This window comes from Microtus oregoni, unplaced genomic scaffold (genome assembly GCF_018167655.1).
Source record: "Microtus oregoni isolate MIOR12 unplaced genomic scaffold, Mior012 000012F_ref0000307, whole genome shotgun sequence".
In the NCBI taxonomy this organism is placed as follows: domain Eukaryota; kingdom Metazoa; phylum Chordata; class Mammalia; order Rodentia; family Cricetidae; genus Microtus; species Microtus oregoni.
In genome coordinates, this window is record NW_024543071.1 from 22,348,568 (window position 1) to 22,364,866 (window position 16,299).

The 16,299-nt window shown below is 43.7% G+C and overlaps 1 protein-coding gene across 1 annotated transcript in view; it reads right to left on the reverse strand.

Annotated features, from left to right (window-relative positions):
* Plce1 (phospholipase C epsilon 1) overlaps positions 1-16,299 on the reverse strand; it is a 142,496-nt gene that overhangs the window by 47,341 nt on the left and 78,856 nt on the right. The window contains exons 7-15 of the mRNA XM_041661310.1: positions 11,075-11,750; positions 9,399-9,581; positions 8,210-8,327; positions 7,365-7,473; positions 4,645-4,767; positions 4,420-4,556; positions 1,869-2,107; positions 329-390; positions 81-246 (exon numbers count right to left, since the gene is read on the reverse strand). Coding sequence (XP_041517244.1) covers positions 81-246; positions 329-390; positions 1,869-2,107; positions 4,420-4,556; positions 4,645-4,767; positions 7,365-7,473; positions 8,210-8,327; positions 9,399-9,581; positions 11,075-11,750 — 1,813 coding nt within the window. The remainder of the gene's footprint in view (positions 1-80; positions 247-328; positions 391-1,868; positions 2,108-4,419; positions 4,557-4,644; positions 4,768-7,364; positions 7,474-8,209; positions 8,328-9,398; positions 9,582-11,074; positions 11,751-16,299) is intronic.

The window sequence follows — 16,299 nt, forward strand, 5'->3', positions numbered from 1 at the left end:
TTACAAGCTCTCCAAAGGAGTCTGGGGGTGAGTTTTTGTGACTTGGGGGCCCACACGCCTTGAGCATCCTCTCTCCGTACCTGGCTGTAGAGCTCCACAGAGGACTCCCCCTTGAGCTGGTGGCCTGTGAGGTAGGTGTTGTGTGAAGATTCAATGTAATAGTACGAGAGGGGTAGCTGCAGCTCTTTCTTGCTCTCCCGTGACTCGTCATTTCTCGAAGCGAAATTGTCTTTATCCATCAGAAACCTGGACGAGACACATTGTCGGAAGGCTGCGCAAGCGCAGTCTGTGCCCTTAAACGCTGTGCAAAGGGGATCTGAAGAGTTACCTTGCAAACCCTTCAAACGACATTAGGCCCTGATGACACATGCTGATGCTAGGCTCGAATTTCTGCAAGGGATTAAAATAAAGGCATGTTTTAGGTAAAGAAAACCAAGAAGGGGGAAATAACACCACATCATTTTTTTTTTTAAAAAAAAAAGCTGTTCTGTTTTCATTAGGAAACGTCTAAACCAAATATTTGAACTAATTTAGTTATGTAGTGGTAAGATGTAGTTTTTAGTCCAAAAGAAAATATTTATTATATGTGAGTTTATTATACCAAGCATATTTATTTAAGAGAAAAAAGGGAGCAAGAGAAAAGAATAAGGCTGATTCATTCGAAACCACTGTGCATTTCTGAGGGGAAGATGAGGATAATAACGGCAGCTATGTACCAGCAGCGAGGGGGGAAAGAGCTGATTCTTTTGGTGCACCCCCTACCAAATATGCGCTCAACTGAGCCACAGTGGACCCCCGGTTTTAGCGTCTTTAGCGGTTAAATCTAAAGGCTACTCAGCTACTCCATGGATTCCCAAGCAGGGGACTAACCTCATTCTGCTGTATTGTATGTGACCCTGCCACAGTAAAGTTTCACTCCCTAGAGATGCCACCTGCTAAACTGCTACCTTCCCTTGCCTGGGCTCTGGGGGCAGTTTCCACTGCTCACCAGTCCCCATCCTTCATCAGCACAGTTTATTCCCAAATGGGCTCACAGTGACCTCTTGGAGCATAAATCATGCACCCTCCTGCTTAAAATTTCCCCAAGCTTCCCGTTTCACACAGACAACCTCCATCCGTTCTGTAGTCTGAAAGTCCTAGATGAGCTAGTCTTTGGATACCTGCCCGAAATCGCATCTGCCAGTCCTGCTGGTCTCTGACTATACTAGACTTTTTTTTTTTTTTTTTTTTTTGAGGCTCTTCATAAGTCCCTAGTTCGCTCCTACCCCAGGGTTTGAGCTGGGTTCTTATGTTTCTCTGAGAACCCTCTTCCCTCAGAACTTCAAAGGACGTAACTCACTCAGAGCTCAGCCCAAATGCCCCTCTCCAGCTTAGCCTTCCTGTTATCCCTACCCTGCTCAATTTAAAAAAATAAAAACAAACTTATTCTTGCAATTACATATTTCTTATTCTTTACCTTACAGACCAGAATGTTTACATATTTCTTATTGTTTACCTTACAGACCAGAATGTAAGATGCATAGAAGAATGAGAATTTATCCAGTACTGTATTCCCAGCTCTTGAACACAGGATTGCAGAGTGGGAGCTAAAAATTAGGTGTGAAGTGACAGGCTGAAAATATAGACTGTTGCATGTGTTAGAACAGCAAGAAGGACTAGGGCACAAATTCCTTGTAATTGTCATTGCGTCAGAGACGCCCTAGGACCCATGTTAATTATATGATAAATAAGAATACCTATGGACCTGGCATTGAAAGAAACTCTATTTGGACCCCAGATCAGAAGGCTTTGGGAAGAAGTGTAAACAGAAGAAAACGCTTAGCATCAAATGAGGTCAGTCAGAGAGAGACGTGCCATACACCTGGTACCTGGATGATGCTGAGAATTTCGTCGTACGTGCAGTGTTCTCCTTGGCAATTCACCAGGAAGTCATTGAGCTGGAGTATGCCAACCCCGAATATGCCCAGGGATGTGCTCTCAATCCCAGTGCCGTTGGTCACAATGCTGGCAGCTGCAATGGCATCGGATATCTGCCTCTGGTTGTCCGAAAGCTGCTGTTTACTCTTAATGAACAGCCCCAGGTCTGAGACGTTTCTGGTCAGCAAATCTGAAATACAGCCACCCACAGCAATTGATTATCCAGAAATCCTTTGACAGAGTTCACCTGGAGATAATGATATTGCAGAGTCAATGCCCTGGTGACGCCCTAATCTGTTAAATAAAGTGCCAAAGTCAGTGCGTGTTGCTGGCTTCCCACAGTAGAGGAAAACAAAAATGAACCAATGAGTAAATAAAAGAACCCAGGGGCTGGAAAGATGCTCAGCTTGGAACTCACTCTGTAGACCAGGCTGGCGTCAGACTCAGAGATGCACCTGCTTCTGCCTCTTGAGTGCTGGGATTAAAGGTGTGCACTATGATATCTAGCTCAAATTCAGATTAAAAAAATATTTAAAACTATGTGCATGTGTGTTTGTGGGCGGGTATGTACATGTGAGGGCAGGAGCCCTTGGAGGCTAGGGTGTCAGAGTCCTTAGACCTAGAGTTACAGATGCTTGTGAACCATGTGATTATGGGTCCTGGATACTGAACTTGGGTTCTCTGGAAGGTCAGCAATATTTTTTTTTTTTTTTTAGCTCTGTGACATCTTTCCGGCCAGGTTTCTTTGTTTTGGTGTTTTTTTTTTTTTTTTTTTTTTTTTTTTTTTTTGGTAGAGACACACTCATAAAGCTTTTCTGTATTTTTAAATTTGTAATTATGAACATCTATATGCAGATTTTGCATCAATATCATTTTAAAATTTATTTTTGTAATAGAAACTCTTGAACAATAAGTATAATATGTAGAAGAACAAAAAAATAAAATTAATTTTGGCGAATGATCAAAGAGTTGAATTCTATGTAAAGAGTATGTTTAGTTCAACAAGAAGCCACCACTGTCATTTTACATTTTAACCAGAAGTGTTCTAAGCTTCTCATTGCTCCCCATTTGGAGAAACTTGGCAGGGCTGGTTATTTCAATTTTAGCCATTTGGGAAGACAATGTGGCAATTTCTTACAAAGCGATAACAGAGGCTTACCATAGAATCTAGCGCTTCTAGGTACTTAGCCAAAAGATTATAAAACATACTTCCATATAAAAACATGCATACAATTGTTGATAACAGTGTATCTACACAATGGAATATTATTCAGTTTAAAAACAAATTAGCCATGGATTTGAAAAAAGAAAGAGCAATGTAAATGCACATTGCCCAGTGGAAAAACAAGTCATCCTAAAAGACCACACACTGTTGGATTCCAGGGGTATGGTATATCCTGGGAAAAGCACAGTTATAGAACAGTAAGAAAATTGGTGACAGCCAGGGGCTTTCAGGGGAGGAGGAGAAGCTGAAAAGGTGGGACAGAGATTGTCAGGGCGGCAAAGCTGTTCTGCCTAACACTGCCGTGTATACATGTCACCGTCTGTAGAACCCACGGAGTGTACAGCTCTGAAGAAAACCACGGACTCCAGCCACAGTATGGATTGATAGTGACTGGATTGTCACGACTGCACTTTACTAGTGCAGGGCATCGCAAACAGGGAGAGTTTGTGTGCTCAGATATCCACACAGGTGTGCAGGGGGCCAGTGTATGGGAAGGCTATGATTTCTTCCCATTTTCCACACACCTACAAGGGGTCTATATGATAAAAAGTGATGATTTAAAAGATGCAATTACTTGGTTAGTCGGTAGGTATGCATGTTTTGCAAGTTCTACAATAGTTAATAAGGACAATATAAGTTTATAAGTAATTATGAAGTAAGTACACGAAAAAGGATAGTGTGCGTGTGTATGTATGTGTACACTCTTTAGTGTGTGTACTCTCTAGTGGTTATAGTTCTGTCAAGAAATTAGGAGATAAATGATAGGCTTAAAAATTCATGGGTGACTAAATGGTATAAGTAGGATAAAGGGGGAATTTTGGTTTACAAAGAAGGAAAAACATCCTCGATGTTCAGACAGGAGTGCTATGCTGAGGTGATCAAAGACTCCCCTTGACAAAGTGCTTGGGCCTGAGCAAGCACTTATCTATGGGTAGCATAGATACTGGTGTTTCTCAGTTAAGACCCAGTCCAAACCCTGTAGACATTTGGAAATGGTTGGGAAAGGGAGTAAGGTTGTCAGAATGACCAGAAGGCATTCTTAGTTAAACAGCCCAATTTCAACTGAGTGCCAAAAGAATCATGTGACAATGGATTTCTTACTGTTCCTGCCTACCCCTTACTGTCAAATGACCTTGGAAACAATTCTCAGTGTTTCAAAGAGCTCCAGGTAAGAGCAAACTGTGAGTAACAGGCTGAACGGGTGTGTGTGACTGGATCTCCCACCTTGGTTTTGGAGAGAAAGCTCCCAAAGGGAAGTCCTAAATTGTTAAACCAACCTAGGTCAGGCTGAAGGTCACTGGTGTTTTCTTCAATGGTCAGGTTCGTGTACAGGGGGGCTGACTCAGAGGCAGACCGATTGCAGGGCACAGAGTAGATGTCAAAAATATCCTTCAGGTCCTTGCGGCTCCTTACGCTGAAGGGAGAAGAGAGAACATCTCCCGTTTAGAGCTGCCGCCCCGGTGTGGGCTGGAGAAAGAGTGAGAAGGAAGTGCGCGTCCTACCTGAATGATTTGAATAGCTCGACGAATTCAATGAAGCTCATGTTACTGTCTGAAACCATAAAGCTCTGGAAACCCTTCATCCCGCCTTTGATCCGTCCATGCCAGCTGCTGCTGCTCCAGGCACTGCAGAGAAACATGGCTGTCACTGGTAAGTGCACACCCCGAGTCATTCTGCCTCCACAGTCTCTGAAGGCAATCTGAACAAGAAGGGAAATGATACTATATCCCTTAATCAACATCATCTCACAGGTAATAAAGATGTACCGGTAACGGTGTTCCTCGTTTACTCAGCTGGGACAAAACAGTGAGGGCTAATATTCAAGCACAAATCGATAAATCAGGGGGAAATCTCCCAAATTCAGTGTGTCTAGGGAAAAGTCATGTTTTTTAAAAAAAGGATCCCCAAATTCCTTGTTCGTAATTTGTGGGAAATCGTTCATGTTCTTCTCTGTATTCTAAACTATGCAAACACATCCAGGAGGCAAGTTTTGAAATGCGCCAATGTCTTTCTTTTTCCTTTTTTAACCAGTTCTTCAATGAAAACAGGGAAAAGCTTTTAATATTAATGGAAAATGTGAGTCAGAAAAATATTAAGAATGGAAAGACGCCAACCCCGCCTCGGAGCCCATCTGCACCTTCTTCCAAGGCTGCATCCATTCACCATAAAAATATCATCGCTCTCAGGCAAATATGCAGTCTGGCCATTTTACTACACTTTTTATTTTCTGTGTGGATGACTCAAAGTAGTAGAAGAAATGTTTTGATGATGGTTTTAAGTCAAATCAATTAACGTAATATTTCTTTCTCTTTTTTTCTTTTCTTTTTGTGAGGAAGGCTTAGATTTGGGGGGGGGGGATATTTTAAGTGTTAATTTGTAAGAAAATACAAAGAGCACCGAGCAGTCAGTCTACTTTTAATTCTGCTCCTAGTGTTCATGCACTGAAAATGTTGAGAGTTAAGATCTGACGGTCACCTCTCTGGGCGGGAGAGCATCACAAACGGAAGGATTTCCAGCTGGGTGTGGGCAGCTTAGGGTACAAGTTCAGGAAGATGTGAATAGTTCTTTATCATTGGAACACACTGTAATTAATTGCTCAAGTGAGTTTCCTGTCTTCCTCTTTTCCAGTTCCACTGTCAGGTATGGAACTGTCTCTCTGTCTCAAGGGGCTCAGTCTCTCTCTGTCCTTTAACACGGCTTAGGCTGGTGTTACTTCTGCCTTCCTTCCTTCCATCCATCCTAAAATTGTAAGCAGGGACTGGCCCTGCACCCTGGGGCTGAGCCTTTGACTTTAGACTTGGTATGTGAGCTAGTTTCTCCTTCAAAAGACTTCCCTTTATCACTCTTCTCTGCCTTTCTCTGCTCACCAGCGACTTAAATAAAAGGCAAACACACTATTTTATATATTTTATGTATTTAGGTTCCAGCATGGGCTGAAAGTATAAAGGATCCCAACTATTTTCAGTTTTACTATAAATCTGAATTTATAGAACAGTTTCAAGAGCAATAAAGAGGGCCGTCCAGCCTTTGGCCCATCTTTACTAACTCTGGGACTGAAGGCACAAAGGCTAAAGTTAAAGATTGCCACTCAGAGTGTGGGGGAACTCGTCCCTTTAGAAGAGAATTTACCGTGGAGTTCTTACCAATAGCATGACTCACGAGAGCAATTACACAGGACATGTGTGCATCTGTGCACATGTGCATAATGTGGGTTGAAAGGAAAGCTTCCAAAGCCAATGTCTGTCTGCTGAGCCTCTGTGGCACAGGGAACAGGACCTGCTTTCCTCTGGTTCTGCCTGGATCTTCGCATTTCTTTAGCTGCTGTGTATGGAGTGGTATCTCGGCTCCCTTTCGTCCCTTTTCATCTTATTATTACTTCTGGTTCTAAGATGTAGATTTTGTTTGTTTGTTTGTTTTTGAGATGGGGTCTCACTGTGCAGCTCAGGCAAGCCTGGTACTAGCTATGTAGGCCAGCCCAGCCTCTAATTCACAGAGGTCACCCTACCTCTCCACTGCTAAGAGTAAAGACAAGCGCTGTCATGATCAGCAAAGGCAGAGGTTTTTAAAAGTCTCTGGTCCTGACACCATCATTTGCAACAACCCCAGCTTTGGCTTTAGGTAAAGATATCTAACTCATTGCAATACTTGCATTTATTTCTCCAGGCAAGCATAACTTCTACCGCAAGTCAAAAAGCGTGACTTGTGTTTCACTATCAGCAAGGTCCGGCAGCTAGATCATTTCATTGTTCCCTTGAATGGGACTACCCGATAGAGTGTGCTTCAGTGACACACATGTTCTCTAGCTACAGAAGCCTTTAGCCTCCTGGGGTGCAATTAAGATGTGATTCAGGAACGGATTGCCCAATTTAATTTAATTTTGAATAATTGAAGCTTGATGTTAAAGGACTCTAGGTGATCAGCGGCTAGCCAACTAGAGGGAGCCGATCTAGAGAATCACTGCTTGGCTTTTTATTACTTCCTTGGACCTCGGAAGAATTGGTCTCTCCAACAGTGAGTAGGGATGATAGCAGTATGAGAAACTATGATGACAGAATCAGGAAAGTCAGAATCATTTTCAATTAGGGGTTTTTCAGTTTAACTATGAGTTAGAACTAGAGATGGGCACAGCTGGGCTGACGTGGGGATTCCCTGTTTCATCATGGTAAGGCCCCACCTGGATGGACTCTTGTTTGAAGAAGACAGCACAGGGGAGGAGACTGGCCTGATGGGAGATGACATCCCGGTAGCCAAGTTGGGGGACCCAGCCGTGGTCAAAGAGTGAGCTCTTCTGGAATGGAGGGGGTTGGGAGGGTTAGTGATGACATTGGCTTCTGCAGGGATGAAAGAAAAAAAAAAAAGAGGTGATGACTTAGCGCCTACTTTCCCTTAAAAGCCAGCAAAACAATCCACACAACTGAATTTTTATATAAGAAACATCTGAATACTTTGATGGATGGGCCAATCTGGTGGGTTCTCAGCTGGCTACAAGTTAACCTGGGAGCTTAAAAAAGTACACAGAACCCAAGGCCTCGACAAAGAATATAGAAATGACCCGATCATGGGCGTGGTTGTGACATCCAGGCATATTCTTAAAAGCACTAACACCCAGTCAGTTGTACCCTGGATAGCTAATATTATCTACCAGTAATGGCAGGTTAAGGAGGCTTTTCCTTTAAGTAGAGTGTGCTTGTAGAAATGCCTCTCAGGTTTTACATCTCATCAAGACAAGTAATTCTCAGGACGAAGGATTCCCAGCAGGGGCTAAGAGATGGCTCAGAAATTAGGAGCACTTGCCGGTCTTACAGAGGACTCAAGTTCCATTTCTAGCACCCAACATCAGGCATTTCATAACGGCCTGTAACTCCAGCTCCAGGGGATCTGATGCCTTCTTCTGGCCTCTGGAGAGGCCGTGTGTGCACACACAAAATGTTTTTAGAGAGATGTGAAAAAAGGAATTCCCATAATATCAAATTGAAATCACATCAAAACGCCAAATCTGAGGAGCTTTTTTTTTCCCCCCATAAAAGTTAAAAACAGAAAGGCTCAGATGTGAGCACAGTGCATTACCCAACTCTTCTTGCTCGTTCACGTCCTGGGGGTCAGAACCGCTCCGGCTTCGACACTCCCTGTACATCTTGGCCTTGCGGGTCACCATCTCGTCGTCGGTTGCCTCTCCACTCTCTCCCTGGGAACAGAAACCTTACCATGGCTCCTGGACTATATTGCTCTCCCCCAAGGCTTTGTTCAGTTCAGGTGGGTTTCTGTTTTCTGACCTAGGTCCTTCAATCTTGTCTCACCTCGTGAGACCAGTAAAGAGCTACGTTAAGGCTGCCCAGGTGACCTCAGGTCATTTTATCTAGTGTGCTCTTCAGTATGAAGCAGTGTCCCCCAAGAAAAGGAAGCTAAAAAAAAAAACCCCACACTCCTGGAATCTCTGGGGACAGACACAATAAGAAGCAATGAAGTTCTATGAATCTTCATGAGCAAAGCACAGGACGGTTTTAGATAGCTATGAAAGAAATGCATTATGCCATAATGAAAATATAGCCAACAATATTCAGTGCTACTATGTTTTTAACATTGTGGATCTTCATAATGTGATCTTTCTGCTTTTATTGGGGGGGTGATTTTATTTGGAGACAAATGTCTTACTCTGTAGCCTGAACTTACTGCAATCCTCCTGCCCCAGCCTCGCTACGTTGGGGTTACATGAGTGAGCCACCATGCCTGCTCCTGCTTTCTTTTCCAGTCCCCCTTTAACCACCACAGAAATGGTGCCCTAGCCTTTCACACACACTTCTGTATGTGAGAGCAATAAGCGAAGCCTTTCAGCCTCTCTGCTGGTTCCCCTGTGGCCGATGCTTTCCTTTGTGTTTTGTTTGGAAACCCGGACACACTTCAAGACCCACTGTGAGCCAGCCACTCTGAGGTCCTTCCTTACTGCTTCTCCCCTGTGGTTCTCACTTCTCTACTGATACAGCTCTTTGCAGGTGACCTAACAATGACTCACATTTGCCACGCACGGGGTTTGAGCCAATGCGGACTTTTAAGGTCCTTGGTTTTTCCTTGGAGCCTTCTCCTTGCCTGATTTCTGACACTGACCCTGGCACCTGTGAGGTACATGTCAAGTTCTTGTAACCATTGTTTTGTAATTTTTCTTGCCCATAACTCAAATAACCTCACGTGGCTTATGGCAGTGTAGACCCCATGGTAGTCCTAAAAGGCCAGGTATGGTTAATAAACAAAGTTACTCTACCCTCATGAGCATCTTCTTCTTTTTCTTGGTGGTGCTTATGCCCAAGGTGTTGTTTCTCTGCATACTGGGCTTCTCAGCATTCTTTGCTGACATCCCAGGGCTGGGGTTTCTAGCGTTCCATCGTCTGCCACCAAACAACTCCACAGCATGAGCCAAGGTTGGGCCTTCATACCGACCATCCTCCTACAAAGAACCATACGCTGAACACACAAGCGAGCAGCAACAGGTAGTCAATATTAATGGTCCCAGTTGATTCCCAGAGGTGAATAAGCTCAGGCATTTACAGAAAGAAGCATGATCTGGCCACCTATGTGTGCCTCTGTTTGGACTCTGGGGACTTCCTGTTGGCGGGCTGATTGTTTCCCCGGTTGTCATTGAACAGTTTTCTGGCTTTTGTTATGTTTTTCACTATGAAATCAAAAAGTTTATTTTTATTTTCTATGTACACTTTTTCCAAACTTGGGATAAAGTAATGTTTTTATAGGGTTGTTCCTAGAGTTTTGGAGAAAATCCCACAGATGTTCAAAATATTTAACTTATAAATTAAAAAAAAATTGGTAGTAGTGCAAGACAGAGCATTGTGTATTAATATGTATAACCCACTTACTTGATATTCTAATGTTATATATCACAGAGCCAGGTCTAGTTAATTCATCTAAAATGCAAATAAAAGTACCTGCTTCCTGTGTGTTCTACAGGGAGTTTTGAGCCTGAAGAGCTAGTTGGAAGAAAAAAAAAAAATCTCTGAGCATTTCTATGAGGGGCTTTCCAGACTGGGTTAAGGGAGGAGTTAAGAGCCGCTCTACATGAGAGCAGCACTATTCCACGGGCTGGGGTCCTGGACTGCAGAAAAAGGAGACAGTGAGCTGAGCACCAGCGTTCATATCTCTCTGTCTCTGACTGCAGACGCAATGTGACCAGCGGCCTTACGCTCCCATTGCTGTCACTTCCCTGTCACGATGAACCGCACCCTCAAATTGTGAGCTGAAGCAAACCCTTTCATCGTTAAGTCGCTGTGGCAAGGCATTTTGTCACGGCAGTGAGAAAAATAGCCAATGCAGGGACTGCAGGAACAGCTGAGTTCAACAAAGTCCTCGAAAATGTCTTCAAGCTCCTAGTGGCCTATGACCTTCCTAAGGAGGCCCCTAGCATGGGGGCAAAAACATCATACTAATTAATTTAAAATCCCTTGGATTACACTTTCGGAAGAAGCTAGGGAAGCCAGCTTGCATAAATTAGTTATCAAAGCCTTCTCTTTAGCCTTCCTCGTCCTCCCAAGGGTTGGGATGATAGGCGTGTGCCTGCATGTCTGACTCACAGAGCTTTCAGCTAAACCTTCAGTTGGTGAATGCCTGCATCAATTGGCTTCTTTGCAGACGTGAGAACTTCAATGACCACAGTCATTGCTTTCATATATAATAATAACAGACATGCACATTCATTTACACATTGTCTTTACATGCTATGAGCTCAGAAAAGTCTTGGAGACAAATTATGCACAAGTCCAGTTCATTTTCAGTTTTCATATGGGGAAACTGTGGCCCTGGGAGGCTAAAGAAAGCTGTCCAAGTTTTCACGGAGTAAGCGACAGGTCTGGAAACCCCGTAGTTTTCACGCCAACTGTGTGCTCCCGAGGGTTGCATTACTCGAGGGAGAGGGCTGGACGCATCCCTTACCTGATAGAGGCTGACATACTGTTTCCGAAGCCACTGCTGTCTTTGGTCAGGGAACCGCCTGATCTTTCTCACAGCTAGCGTGAGCTCCAGCAGTCCACTAAAAAGCATCTTAGCTGTGTGCTTCGGTGCCACAAAGTGCAAAAGTCTATTGTCGGTGGTCTGGAGCCCATAGAGCAGGGTCACTCCAGCCTCGGAGAGAAGCAGGCTGCTCAGTTTGTTCTGAACACACACAGTGTGTATATCAATGCCTGGGTGTCCCATGTACACCGCCTTCACCGAAAACAGATCCAGGATTCCCTCGGTCAGGCCACTCAGCCCAGCATTGCCTAGTGATGGGAACTTGCCAGGCTCAGACATATTGCTAAGCATACCAAGCTTGGGTCTGGCACCGGCCGGGGAGGCGGTGGGAGGCTTCATCCAGGTTAAGGTACTATTGTCAGGCTGTAACTGGAGAAAGCAGCGGGCAGAGAGATGTGTGTCCTGGTCATAGTGGATGACAGTGGCCCCCTGCAATAGGAACTGGTGCACATCAGCTTGGATGGACAGCACGTACCACGGGATGAGCTCTGTCCCATGGTCGAAAGCCTTCTGGGACTCATCTGACCCATGAGGGTCGCATTCTTTGGACTTCTCAAAGATATCATTTTCAGAATCCAGCAAATCTCCAATTATAAACCTGATGAAAACAGATAAAAAGTTACTTATGATCAGAAGGGGACCAACACAAAATCTTCTTCACACACAGTAGCTTCTGCTTCCTGAGTGCCGCCACTGACCGACTGAGGTAATTTATTTATAACCATATTCTACAAGCCGGGCGGTGGTGGCGCACGCCTTTAATCCCAGCACTTGGGAGGCAGAGGCAGGCGGATCTCTGTGAGTTCGAGACTAGCCTGGTCTACAAGACCTAGTTCCAGGACAGGCTCCAAAGCCACAGAGAAACCCTGTCTCGAAAAACCAAAAAAAAAAAAAAAATAAATAAATAAAAATAAATTCTACAATCTTATATTTATCAAGGTGCCTGACCGTAGCAGGCTTTTAATCATCTTGACAGTTTGGGGAAGTACAATGAAGTTTTTGTATAAAGACTAGCATTTGTCTGGCATTTTGCTCAAAATTAGATGAAGATCATGGGGATGGGTGAGATTAAGTATCATTATTAACACCCTTTATAAACTGCACATACTCCCAACATGGTAACCCACTGATACCGACCTTAAACATGACAGTGATTATTAGTAGTAGTAGTAATTAAAGTTCTTTTCCATATATACTAATTGGAAGCAAGTCACTGTGTCTATATTACACTGAAGGAGAAGGGTGTTATGTCCTACCTCTTAGGGAATTGAGAAGCTACATAAATCACATTTTTTGGAATCATTTTGCAAGGGAGACCTATCTCTTCTCCCCATGTTTGCCTCTTCATCAAGTTTACACAGCAGCTCCTTACTGGATGGCCTTGGGGATATTTAGATGGTGCCTTGAGTAGGTAATAACACTCCTTCCTTGAGTTGCTTTGGCCACTAGGCGCTCCCTTGGCCGCGCTTCTTTCGTAGACTCCAGTCGGTTTGCTTGGGTGATTTGTTGTTCTGCTTTTGATCACGTCCTGTGTTGTAGGACACCACAGGCTCACCCTTCCCCTCTTCAACCCTAGATTCAGCCATTTACCCAAAGGACCTTGCTTCTTTTTGACTGAAGAATGGTATTAGAAACCGGTGTATGAGTGCTAGGTGCAAAGCCATAAAGTTTCATGCATTTTTCTTGATGTCACCTGCTATAATAGAAAACTAGAAAGAGAGAAAGTCTTGCATGGGTAGCAGCACACCCCTGCAGGTTCTCTCCGTGACACTGGAGGGAAGCAAACGCTCATGCGTGTCTCCACTACTGCCCCATACTCCACATCCTCTGTGGTCACGCTAGGAATGATGTATCAGTCTGCTACCTGCATTTTGTGTGATGTGGCCAAGACATCCAAACTCCAAGACTCCCTCCACTTACCTACTTGCTAAATGGCAGAAGGAAAATGGTCACCTCACAAAGCAGGGGTGGGCATCAGACAAACATTTTTTTTTGGCTCAGTAAAAGACACCAATATGACTAAACGTAAGGAGCCTGGGCGTTGTTCATTTGAAATCTGCTCTACTATCTCCGTTCCAGACTAGCCAGCTGTTCCAATGGAGTGGCTTTCCTCAGAGGTCACGTCTAAGTTTCTCTCTGGGGCCACTGTCACATTCTTTCTGAGGTATTGGTGGTAGATTTTTAAGTGAAAAGGCTGGGGTCTGGAGGCGGTGGTGGCTGACACCAGTAATTGTAACACTAAGGAGACCAAGGCAGGAGGATTGTCATGATTTTAGGCTAATCTGGATTACACAGTAACTTCTAGGACAGTCTGAACTACAACGTAAGATCCATTTTCAAAACAAACAAACAAACAAAGTTAAAAGAGATACAGGTTGTGAGCGTCGGTACTGATTAAAACAAAATTTATTAGTTTAAATATAGAATTTCTGATTTTAATTTATTAAAGTTTTTCCAGTGAAAAACTACAGGTATTATGAAAAAAGTATCTAGATAGAAAAAGATGATACAGCTTTTCTGGAGGCTCTTTTTGTTTCCCTGAGATGACATAAGCCGTGTTGTGGGGAGCTGCCTTTCTTGGCATTACTTTGTATTTTAGAATACAAAAGGAACTAATGCCAGATGGCATTCAAAAGCATTCATCCAAGGGATGATTTCCATAATAAAATCGACAACTGTTTGTAATGAAATAAATTCATTCCAAGCAGGAAGCTATTGGTATCTTTTGTCTCTTAGATGAGAGTAGATTTTGTATAGTTCCGAGTCTGATTCTCCTGGGAGAACAGTTTTCTGTGGGTACATGAGAAGGGAGAAGATGGAAAATTAAGATTTATTTAGAAACCAAGCAATGTTAACCAAGATCAGAGATGTGGTCAACCACCAAAGAGACTACCTCACTCTCAGGCATGAAAGCTGAAGGAAGGTTTGTACCCGGCTTTTGAAGCGCTTCTATGGCATCCCACATGAGAAACCAGAAATCCAGAGCTGAACACTTTTCTGGGGATATTTGGTGAAAAAAAAATATCTTATTTTAGGTGAAAAAGGCTGTTTGTTAACCTGTTTATATATTTTTTTGGCAAGCATTCATTACTTTGTACAAATTTACAATGACTATTTGAATATGAATCACCAAGAAATAAAGCCTAAATTTTGTTTTAAAATAGGAGAAAAATCACCTTTACCACATGATTTGTTACACCTGTTCCCTGTAATAAAAATCTACTGTGCTTAAGTTGCTTTTTAAAAAAATTTGTGCATTAACTATCATTTTCCCCTCAGCTATAGTCAGTTAAAAGCATATATTTCCAAAAGAGACCTGTACTGGCTCATCTTATGTCAAGATAGAATCATCTGGGAAGAACCAGCCTCAGTTGAGGAAACAGCCCCAACAGACTGGCCCGTGGGCAAACTGTGTTACTTTTTTGACGGATTGGGAGGGTCCAGCTGTGGGTGGTGCCATCCCTGGGAAGGTAGTCCTGGGTGCTATAAGAAAGCAGAGTGAGCAAGCTATGAAGGGCAAGTCAGTAAGCAGGTTTCCTCCATTGCCTCTGCGTTAGGTATTTTATCACAGCAATAGCCCAACTAAGATCAGAACTGTTCCAAGTCCACAGAACTAGGTATGAAGAGGAGTCAAGGGTTAGCTCCTTCCCAGTTACGTGTCTCTAATACTGCTGGGCAGAAGTTCCTGCTCAGCCTCATGCCCTGGCCTGCTCTTTATCACTAAGGCTACTGACTGCAGCTTTCTGGGCAGCCCTTCTTCACTGGTACAAAGGATATACAAACATGCTATAGATGTCAACGGCATTTTGATAGTTTCTCCATTCTATTCAATTTCTGCTCAGACTGTGTGTGTGTGTGTGTGTGTGTGTGTGTGCGCGCGCGCACGCGTGTGCATGTGCGCACATACATAGGCTGGATGTAGAGGTCAGAGGTTGGTATTGAGTGTCAACTGCTCCACCTTAGTCTTTGAGACACGGTCTCTCACTGCACCCAGAGTTTACCAATTTAACTAGAGTGGATGGTCAGTAAGTTCTGGGAATTGTCCTGCTTCCAGTTCTTCAGGTCTGGGATTATAGGCACACAATGTTGCTATTGTTGTTGTTTTACCAGGGATGCTAGGGACTCTGAACTCAGCTCCTCATGCTAGCGTAGCAAACACTCTATCAACTGAGTCACCACCCCAGTCACAGACTACCCCTTTTCTGGGTATTAAGTGTTCTGGCAGGAGTACCTGAGGGCTTTGAGAGGAATTCTAACACCCTGCACACTGGGTAAATTGAAGGACTGTGAGATAGGCCACTTGCTTCCCTACTTCCTTCTTTCTCTCTTTCTTTTCCCTCCCTCCCTCCCTCTCTCCTTCCTTCCTTCCCTCTACCTTTTCCCTCCTTCTTCTCTCTCCTCCTTTTTTATCTTTTTTCACTGAGTTGGTCATTGCTACATGAACAGGGGCTAAAGGTTATTGTTTTTAAACTCAATAAAGCCCAGTTCCTTTGTCCTTTAGGATCTGCAAAGCACTGTGCCTACGACACTCTGAATGGGACATTTTCACAAGGTGCTCTGGACTGAGGTAAATAAGGAAACAGTACTTATGGGTTGGTTTCAGTGCATCTATTAAATCCCACCCCCCTGGTGTATCCAGGGCTTCTTTTTGGAGTAGCAATCATTTAAGGGCCAGGAAACCGCTTGCACTACTTAGGTACAAAGATCTCAAAGTGAGGATTTCAATATGTCTTCCCAAGCCGTGTGAAATAAATATTTGCATCTTTGTGGTTTTCCTCCCCCATTCTCAGGATGTCTACAACCGGATCTGGAAAATGGACAGTGGAAGAGAATGTTCTTAGACTATAGATGATTAAATGCCGAGGAAGACGACAAGGGAATACACAGAAAATTAGAAATAAAAACTTCCCAAGGAGTAACTTCCGCGTCAGATGGCTGACTAGAAGCTACCTCCCTGTGACCCTGAGAAGAGGTGTCAGGAAAAGAGAAAGACTATTACTAAGGATGAGCTCTGGAAATCCATACAGGGGGTGACAGGACGTTGAAAGGTGCAGAGGAACAGAAAGGCGACACACCAAAAAGAGGGGTGCCTTGCAGAACACAGCACCAGCGGTGGGACTCCCTGGCGCAGGGCAGCAGAAACAGAA